The 10,470-nt window shown below is 47.4% G+C and overlaps 1 protein-coding gene across 2 annotated transcripts in view; it reads left to right on the top strand.

The window, feature by feature from the left end:
* Positions 1 to 306: 306 nt before the first annotated feature.
* Positions 307 to 10,470, top strand: part of EVA1C (eva-1 homolog C) — a 62,877-nt gene continuing 52,713 nt past the window's right edge. Inside the window, exon 1 of one of the 2 annotated variants that reach the window (XM_073362288.2) lies at positions 307 to 396. Coding sequence is in view for 1 of the 2 variants with exons in the window: in XM_073362279.2 (XP_073218380.1) it covers positions 937 to 1,063 (127 nt within the window). In the remaining variant the exon portion in view is untranslated. Of the gene's footprint in view, positions 397 to 538; positions 1,064 to 10,470 lie in introns of those variants that run through there. The other variant, XM_073362279.2, reaches the window with a different exon arrangement.

The raw sequence follows: 10,470 nt of genomic DNA, 5'->3' as shown, positions 1-10,470 counted from the left end.
TGGACGTTAAATGAAGCAATAAAATATTTGCTAAGAGAAGGATCTCTAAATTAGGAGAGAAATCAGGGAAACAAGATTGTTTTGATACATGTGTTGGTATTGTTTCTTTAAACAGATACACTTCAGCTGACATCCTCCCATCCTGAGTTTTGAGCCTGGGAGGAAATCTGTAGATTGGTTGGGTTTTCCTCAGAGACCCATAAAACAGGCTGAAAAGCCGTGATCTGCTGGGTTAGACCAACGGACTTGGCGGCTTCTGCTTTGTTAATGACCGTGTCAAAAAGTCTGAAGGAGAGAAGGAAGAAAAGTGTGGCGCTCACGCCGGTGCCACGGGGGGCTCGGGGAAGGCGTGACTGATCGCGGTGAAGACGCCGGCGGGGCATGTACCCACGCCAGGTAAAGCGTGGGCGGGTGAGGGAAGGGGCTGTCCTGTCAGACAGGCGGGGGCACGGGTGGGTTAGCCGGCCCGCCACAGCGTGACTAGGAAGCAGCGCTGAGGAAGAAGCGATGTGTGTGGATCAGGAGGGAGGTGCCGGGCCCTAGAAATGCCCAGCCGGGGGTGGAGAGAAGGGCGGGGGGGGGCACTTCGGGATTGACTCCCGCAGGCTCTCACGGTAGCCGTGCCTTGGGGAAAGGCTCTTCCCTTCCCTTCCCCTCACACACACACACACACACACGCAGGCAAAGCGCTGTGCCAGGGACCAGTAATCGCTGGGACTTCCTCTTGGGGGAAACTGCGCGGCGGCTCTCGGCTCCCTCCGGCCCGCTGGCGCTGGGGGCAGCGCGCTCTGGTCCCGGGAAGGACGGCGGAGCTCGCAGGGGAGGTGGCCGCTGGGGAGGATGCGCTGCCAGCTGGGGGCTGGGTTCATCATGTGACTCTCCCGGGCTGCAGAGACCGACCACCCCCCTCCCCCCCCGCCCGCTCCTCCCCGCACCATGAGTGAACTGGATGCTGGGCAGCATCCAAGCCGGAGACAGGTAGAGCCCGGGCTGCTTCTCAATCTCCTGTACTGCGTGTTCCTGGTGGGGACCAAAGAAATCGAGGCTCTGACAGACTTCTCAGGTAAGGCAGCATGGCCATGCCCAGGGCTGGGGGGAGACAGGGACACTCAGTAACAGGTGGGCACCTCACTAGCCTGCACTGGGGGGGGGGGGGGTAGCGTGCCTGCCCGCCCAACAAGCAGGGTGCCTGGCCAGGATCAGGGAGTGTGCCTAGGAGGGGCTCCTCAATACAGTGCGTGCCCAGCACTGGCTCATCAGCAGGGTGCATGGCCAGGATTAGGGTGCCCAGCTTTCAGCTCAGTGGGATATGTGCACAGGGCTAGGGCAGGGTGTGTGCCCAGCGAGGATGTGTGTGACTAGGAGTAGTTAGGGGAATGTCTGGGAGGGGCTCATGAGTAGAACATATGCCCAGGGGCAGGGTTATGGTGCATCCTGGAGTGGTTCCTCACTAGGGTGCATGCTGGGGCTTAGGGTGCATGCTCTGGTATAATGATTGATAGATAGATGAAAAGACAGGGACATTTTACTTTGGCTAAATTGTCTGACTTACATTTTTCCATTTGAGCGATTCAGGTCATAAAGGATGATTTTGGAATCAGTGAAACTTCTAACTGGTACCATTGCTTTGGAAATCACAATTAGGGGTTTAGTTTTAGCATTTGGGCCTGCATTGGGCATAGGTGTTAGCTGTACAAAGCCCAAATTTAGACCCAGGGCAAAGATTAGTCAAAGGGAGAACACTGGCTACCTCTCCAACACAGATCAGTTAAAAGGAGAGCCCCATTAACTCTATAGCATCAAGCAAGATCATGCCAGTCCTGACAGGTTGTTAGGCCTACACCACAAAAGTTAATAAGAGCATGATTCAGACCTTCTGGTGCTGTAGAATTACTTAGAGGAGGACATAGGAAGAGGGGGTTAAGGGTTCCGGGAAGTGGCATGGGAAGCAGTGTGACAACTTTAACCATTCAGTACTATCAATCTCTTTTCAAATAAAACCATGAGAACACAATTTTGGTAGTAAGTAAGAGCCTGTGCCAGAGTCAATGGAAAGAGTCTCACTGACTTTGAATCAGGCCCTAAGTGGAGAGATCATACAAGGTCAGTTCTGAGACCAGTGGACATACCAGTCCCCCATCAAAATGGCATGTGGCTGATAATGCAAGGGAACTATTTCATAATGCAACATTTAAACAGCTTTGGAAATTGTACAGATGCTACTGCTTATTTTCAGCAGAAAGAAGGGACAACATTTCTATTGAAGATTACTATTTCTGTTTGTTACATGACATAAGTCATTTCTTTGTTGTTATGAAAGTACTTAGAAGATCAGCTGTTTGCCTTTGTGTATTTAATAATATGCTTAGTATTCCCCTCATAGTTGCAACCTTACCAAACTGTAAGCCAATGTTTTCTCCTATGGCAAAAGGTAAACCTCACAAGTAAAAAGCAGAGTGTAACTTTCCAAATCCTAATCAAGTGCACTGGGGCAAAGTTAATACCTCATAAATAATATTAATACATTATTATAAATATTAACATAGTTAATGTTAATACTCTTTAAAATGTTGGTGGGTGGTTGTGCAGACATGTTTATTTTCTCAAATGTAGAAAAAATTGTTTGTGCTATTGTTTCAAATTTCAAAATCCTATTCCTGAACAAGCATACCTAAATTGTAGAGAACAAAAGTACAGAAGTATATATTACATTACTACCCTTAGATTCCTTTTCACATGTAAAAGGCTTTTAAATACTTTGTTATCTTACTCTTAGGTGTTTTGTGGCTTGACTCCCAGTTATTGGTAGTAGTATTGGAGTTACTAATGTAACTGTCTATAAGTAAGAAATAATAGAGTTCATATTTTCATTTCTAATAGCAACTGATTTAAAAATATCCCAAGATCCTCTCACAAAAGACTATTCAAAGTTGAAATTAAGTTATTTAGATAAGAAAATCCAAGATAAATTTCAAAAGTACTTATGTATTCAGTATTTCATTGTTCATAGAGCTATCCAAATAAATTAAAGGAATCAAGACTGTTCCTCCCCTCCCAACCCAGAATCCAGCATTAAAAATATGCCATACAGACAACTGTGTAAGTAAAATGTAGAAGAGCCTCTTAAATTCCAATCTATTGCCAGCAGGAACTGGTGACATTTGTAGGCATTACAATCTGCTCACATTTTTTCTTAATGCAGGGATGTAATCCGTAGTGATAAAGGAAAAAAATCAAAATGTTACTGATCCCTTTAGGGAAAAAAGAATGCTATCCAGAACAATCCAAGCAGGTTTTTCACTAGTTCCGAATTAGTGAAACTTACAACAGGTAGTGCAGGCCAAAAGCTGTCAGAAAATTCTCAAGAAGTAAGATGAAACCTGTAAATGCCATCTTGAGTCTGCTTAAAACTAATATACCTGTTAAGGGCTACAGGCTATGCAACAGCAAAAATGAGTACTGGGCTTCTAAAGTTGCTGACTTTCCTTATACTTTCCCTTCCTTCCTCAACAAAAGCACACAATTGATTTTCTTAAGCCTTGTTGAGTTTGTGAAAACAAATCTTCCTCTTTTAAAGAGACAGTACACTATTGGCACAAAGACTCGTAATAAACAAAACAATCTCTTTCTGGCAGAGGTGACCTGTACTTGCTGACGCCCCCCCCACCCCGCCCACGTATCCCCTCTGCTCTCAAGGACAGATGTTAAAAGAAGCTGTGCTGATTTACATCAGCTGAGGAGCTGGCTCTCCGTGTTTTGTAATCCACATGCATGTTCACTTTTTGGAGAAGGTGAATCTAACAGCAAAATCTCCATATGGCCTGGTGTGCATTTCCTTTTGAAAACCATGTCACAGCAAAAGAAATGGAAAGAGTCAACAGGTCATTTAAGTGTTATGTACAGTTGGATCCAGTAGTGAGAGATTAGTGATGCACACGGAGTTGGAAGGAAAGTTGCTTAAGCTTTTTCTCCTCTTCACAGATCTTGAGCTTTTATACTAAGATTATCAGGTGGCATACTTTCTTGGTTCACTGATCCTTTCGCTCTACGTGATTCTAGCATCAGATCTCTACCTCAGCAGCCCCAAACTGGGCTGTGTCTCTCTCCTCCTTCTCCTGGCATTCTGGTGACTTCCTCTAATCACTTCCCAGCCTGCTGTGAAAGCCTGCATGAAACAACAGTACATTTACCCTTTCCCTTTTTAAATACATTAAATTGTGCTGTCAATACTAACCTGGAAATTGTTCAGTACTTTGTTAGTCACAGGACCTAATTCTCCCTGCATATGCAAAGGTTTGGAGCACAGAATTGGGCTTCTACAATGGAAAGATGTACAAAAGAACAATGACATTTTAGGTAGAACAGGGAGGGTAGGGTTTGTGTTTTTTTTTTTTTTTTTTTTTAAAGTGTTCCTGGTCATTTTTGAGAGGGTCCCTACCTTAGCTCAATGGCCTCCAGAACACTGGGCTATCCTGCTCTCTCCGTACCTTACAGGGCCCGCCCAAGCTGCTTACCACAGCCTTGACGCGGTGGAGACCCAAGACTTACACCAAGGTCAAGGCAGCCATCTCACATGTTTTTGATATCACAACCGAAATCCACTGGCAATGCTTCTTCTGGGAAAGATTTTTCCCAGGGTGCCCAACTGCAGGCTCTGGCCCAGCATCTTAAGGAACACTGCTGGAGGTGGCTTCAACTCGAAGAGCAAACCAAGAAGCAGATTGCAGAACCAGTAGAGTTGGAGCAATTTACACAGATTCTCCCCCCCAGCAGCTTGGAATGGGTGTTAAGACACCAGCGGGGCCTTGGCCAATGCAATTAGGTTGGTGGAAAACTTTCTGGGGGCAGGTGGCACCACAAGAACTGGGTGGTGATCAGAAGGCCCTAGACACAGGGTGTCCCTGCCCCGGACACCCAGAGACTCCTGAGGGCAGTATGCCCCCGTGAAGGCGGGATTCTACCCTGACCTGCAACCTAGCCGCAGCTTGGATGGGACCCTGGGAGTCCGGGCCCAGGGGGCCAAGCACCCCAAGGAGAAACCCAGCCCTGATGGGGGAACCCCTGGGGACACCCCACGGCCACTGCTGGGAAGGGATAGAGTGAGCCCCCTGACCAAACCCTGCTTCTCATGTGAACGGCCAGCCCATTTCTGTCAAGAGTTCCCCTACATGGACTACTCCTACGGGCAGATCTGGATGGCGGATACCCAGGCCAGAAAGAAAGGACCAGACAAAATGCAGGTTAATGGGGTGGCCATGATGGCATTGATAGGTTCTAGGTGTAGCCAGACAATGGTCCGAGTATACCTAGCCAGGCTGGGAGACCACCTATACACCATCTGTCTATAGTATGTCCATGAAGATGAAAGTCTTTCATTACCCCCATGCCCTACTAGGGAAGTGCAGCTCACAATAAGTGAACACTCGAGGAAAGTGTGGGTCAGGGTAGTCCCTGCACTGGCTTACCCGGTGATTCTGGGTCAAGACCTGGAAGATTTTAAGGAGATGATAAAATTTTGGGCTAATAACCTGCTGAGGGAAGAATACCCCCAGGGAGGGACCTGGGGTCAGGAAACCTAGCTTGAGTCAGGGATGAAGAGGACTCCAAAGAAAGCCTGTCCCAACAGGAACGACCACCAGGGAGGCAGAAGGCCCCACAAACTGAAGACTGGGATTTGCTGATGGCCAAAATAAATTTTATAAGTGCTCAGAAGGAGGACCTGATTCTGAGCCGGGCATATGAGCACCTCACAGGCGTGAACCGGAAAGTGGCAGACCCATGGCTGCTGCAACTATGCCCTCACTTTGAGCTATGGGAGGAGAGAATGTACTGGATGGCCAAGGATGCCCAAACAGGAGAAATACGGGTGCTAGAGCCATCACATACAATACTCTGTGGGGGTCCGACTGGGCAAGAGAAAACCTTCAACTAGGTAACCCTTAGGTTTTACTGGGGATGCATGGAGATGTCAAAGATTAATTGTGTGTCATGCCCCGAGTGCCACCTGACCAGGTCCGCGATACCCCTGAAAGCCCCGCTCATCACTCTCCTGGTGGTTGGGACCAACTTCAAAAGAATCGGCATGGGTCTGGTGGGGCCACTGGAGAAGACGACAGCCGGGTACCAGTGCATTCAAGTGCTAGTGGCCTACGCCAAGGCCACCCCCATTTGAGCTAGCACAGCCACTCACATCAGCCCTGAGCTACGGAAGCTATTCACCCAGGTCGAGATACCAAAGGAGATCTTAACCAATCAGGGGAGCAACATGACATCAAAAATAGATGAAAGAGCTATGTAATCTCTTAAAGATTAAGGTCCTAAAGATGTCAGTCTATTACCCTCAGACAGACAGGCTAGTGGAGTGCTTCAATAAAGCCCTAAAAGGGATGCTGAGGAAGTTCATCGCCCAGGACCCACGGCATTGGGATCAGTTACTCCCATCCCTCCTTTTTACTATCTGTGAGGTGCTTCAAGCTTCCATAGGGTCCTCCTTATTTGAGCTTCTGTACGGGAGACTACCCCATGGGGTACTAGACCTCCTCTAGGGGATGTGGGATGAGCAGCCACCACTTAAACCCAGTGTGGTCCAACACATAATCTGCCTGTGAGAGGATTTGGAGAGGTTAAGGGCATTTTCCCTGGGAAAACCTGCTGCAGGACCATGAGGACCAAAAATGAGCCTAAAATAGAGGGGCCTGGATGAGAGAGTTCAGGCCCATGGATAGGGTCCTGCTGCTCCTTCTGACCTCAGAGTCAAAACTGATGGCTCAATAGCAAAGCCCATTTGAGGTGCTGAGGAAAGTAGGGGCAGTTAATTATGAGCTACGTCAGCCCAAAAAATGACAGGTGATACAAATTTACCATGTCAACCTGCTAAGAGCCTGGTGTGAGTGGGAGAGCCTCCTCATAGCATCATCTCTGCCCGAGCTGGAACTCGGTTCACAGAGGCCCCCAGGACAAGGCACTGGACTGATTCCACCAGGAAAAGACTTTCAGCCAGAGCAAGAGTGCCACCAACTGCTGCAGCTGGAAGCCTTTCCCACGGTGTTCACTATGCTGCCAGGGCGTATGCACCTGGCACGTCACATAGACACCAGCCAGGGAAAAAGGTCCGGGAGAACCCCTGGCTCCTGCCAAGAAAGATATGGGAGGTAGTCCACTAGGAACTGCAGACAATGTTGAAGCTGAGGTAGTCGAGGAGTCCCATATGAGTGGAGGAACCCCATTGTGCTGGTACTGAAGACCAACTGGTCAATCTGCTTCTGCATAGATTTCTGGAGCATGAATGCTATATCGAAGTATGATGCGTACTCTATGGCCCAGGTCAATGAGCTACTAAACAGACTGCGGACCCCCAAGTATATATGACAGGTTTCAGAGGAGCAGCCGTATTAGTCTGTATCTGCAAAAAGAACAGGAGTACTTGTGGCACCTTAGAGACTAACAAATTTATTAGAGCATAAGCTTTCGTGGGCTACAGCCCACTTCATCGGATGCATAGAATGGAACATATAGTCAGAAGATATGTATGTAGGTGTGTGTGTATATATATATATACACACACACACAGAAGGTGGAAGTTGCCATGCAAACTGTAAGAGGCTAATTAATTAAGATGAGCTGTTATCAGCAGGAGAAAAAAAACTTTTGTAGTGATAATCAAGATGGCCCATTTAGACAGTTGACAAGAAGGTGTGAGGATACTTAACTTAAGGAAATAGATTCAATATGTGTAATGACCCAGCCACTCCCAGTCCCTATTCAAACCCAAGTTAATGGTATCTAGTTTGCATATTAATTCAAGCTCAGCAGTTTCTTGTTGGAGTCTGTTTTCAAAGCTTTTCTGTTGCAAAATTGCCACCCTTAAATCTTTTACTGAGTGGCCAGAGAGGTTGAAGTGTTCTCCTACCAGTTTTTGAATGGTATGATTCCTGATGTCAGATTTGTGTCCATTTATTCTTTTGTGTAGAGACTGTCCGGTTTGGCCAAGGTACATGGCAGAGGGGCATTGCTGGCACATGATGGCATATATCACATTGGTAGATGTGCAGGTGAATGAGCCCCTGATGACGTGGCTAATGTGATTTAGGTCCTATGATGATGTCACTTGAATAAATATGTGGATAGAGTTGGCATCGGGCATATTTTACCCTTCACCAAAAAAGGGTTACTGGCAGATTCCCCTAACTGCCAAATCACAAGAGAAGGCCACCTTCTCCAAACTGTTTGGATTATACCAATTTAAGATCATGCCCTTCAGCCTATGTGGGCTGCGGCCACCTTTCAGTGCCTAATGAATCACGGGCAGTACGCTACTGCACACATTGACGAAATCAACATTTATAGTCAGGACTGGAATGACCAACTAAGGCATGTGATGGTGATATTGTAGGCCCTCCAGGAGGCAGGGTTAATGTCTAACCCAGCCAAGTGCAAGCTGGCCAGCTGGGAGATGACATATCAGAGCTACCTAGTTGGGGGCAGGCGTCTAAGGCAGCTAGTCAGCAAAATGCAGGCCCTAGAGCAATGTGCAATACCATTCACACAAAAAAGCAGGTGCATCGCTTCCTAGGCTGAGTACTTGCTGAGTACTACAGATTCTTTGTGCCCAGTTTTGCCACCATTGCAGCACCCCAACCGATCTAATAAAGGACACCAGCCTGAAGATGAGATGGTCCACGGCCTGAAATAAGGCATTCTGTGAGCTAAAAGAGCAGCTGAGCCAAGAGCCAGTGCTCGCACACCCTGACTTCATCAAGAGCTTTATGCTACAAATGGATGCCTCCGAGGTAGGGCTAGGAGCAGTTCTTTCCCAGGACATTGATGGAGAGGAGCACCCCATACTGTACCTCAGCCACAAACTGTTCCTACAAAAAACATCCTACTCGGTCACTGAGGAGGAAGCCCTGGCAGTCAAATGGACTGTGGACACCTTAAGATATTATTTGTGGGGGAACCCCTGTCTCCTAGTGATGGACCATGCACTGCTGTGGTGGCTACACTCTGCGAGGGTTGCCAACCCCAGGATCATGCATCGGTACCTCTCCTTTCAACCTTACAGCTTCCAGATATGTTGCAGGGCTAGGAAGGGCCATAAAAACAGACTTTTTTTCAAGAGGTGAGGGCGGGTGGGGGAGATGTGCAAGGTCTGCAAGACAATACCCCAACACTGGATCTGAGGGGGGAGGCTGTGTGATAGTGTGTATAAACCCCTCTCTGGACAGAAAAGGGTTAAAGAGCAGCTCTGAGCTCAGGAGGTGCTGCCCCTCCACCTTTGCTGAGATTGCTCCCTTGGAGGTGGGGCTTAAAAGGGAGCCAGACAGCTCAACTGGGCGTAGACAGGGCAGGGAGAAGGACCCACTCTGTGAGTTGTGGAGGAGGACAACGTAGCCAGATCCAGACCGGGAGAAGGCATGCTGATGAGCAGCAGCTTTTATGGGTCGGAGGCAGGTAGGCAAGCCTCGAGGTAGCACTTGCAGGGACAAACTGCCACATGCCCTGGGAAAGAGGGAGGTAGGAGGTGGCCCAGGAAGGCTAACTTAAGGCACCTCAAGGTGAAAGACGCTGGACAGGCCTCACAGGGTCCTGAGTTGACAGTTGGTGGAGTAGGAGGGAGTGGGTTCCCTGACCCATCCTATTGCAACCACTAGGTGGAGTGGCTGCCAGCGGCAGCAACCCCTAGGTGGCGGACAGTGAACCCATTCACAATCCTCTTCTCCCAAATTCCGTTCATGTAATATTTTTGCTGGATCACCTCACAGTATGAAGGCAATATAATGTACACAGGATTTGTCCCTTTCCTTCTCATAAGAGTTACATTGTCATCTATGGCTGTGGGTGGAATTTCAATCTCCATGCACTTTGTTACCACAAATCAAGTTTAGACATGTTTTTGCCTTTTCTGTAAGCCCTCTAGGGTTATGTAGTCACATATGCTTCTTCCCACAGTATTCCTTAGTCTGGCTTTCAAATACAGAAATAGAGTTTTTCTAGGTATCTCTTAATTTTGTGAACAGTGTTATCTGAACAATATATGTCATGAAAATCCATGCCGGGTTCTAAACCACTTAATTGGGTAGAGAAGGCTGAGTATCAAAAAATTTAATGTCGCAAATTGTTGAAACAGGACATCTCATGTAGAAATTGTCCACATGGAGATGTAAGATACATTGGTTTAAAGATGTACATAGTCTGTACTTCTTTAACAATTGTTTGATGCAAACATGCTGCATCCTATATGTACCGTGAACTGCAGAATAGAGAATATTTGTTCTGATGTCTGCTATCCTAATGCCATTTTTTTAGTGAAATCCCATCCATATATTTAAACACTGGGAACTGAATGCCAAGGGCTTGAGAAACAAATGTAGGGTCTGATCCAATGCCCAGTAAAGTTAATGAGACTCTTCCTTTCCATTGACTTCCATGGGAACCAGATTGGGCCCATGGCTAGAGAGCTCTTTTCTTCCC

Source organism: Lepidochelys kempii, chromosome 1 (genome assembly GCF_965140285.1).
Source record: "Lepidochelys kempii isolate rLepKem1 chromosome 1, rLepKem1.hap1, whole genome shotgun sequence".
Lineage (NCBI taxonomy): Eukaryota > Metazoa > Chordata > Testudines > Cheloniidae > Lepidochelys > Lepidochelys kempii.
The sequence above is the reverse complement of the archived record's forward strand: the minus strand, read 5'-3'. Positions and strand labels throughout refer to the sequence as shown.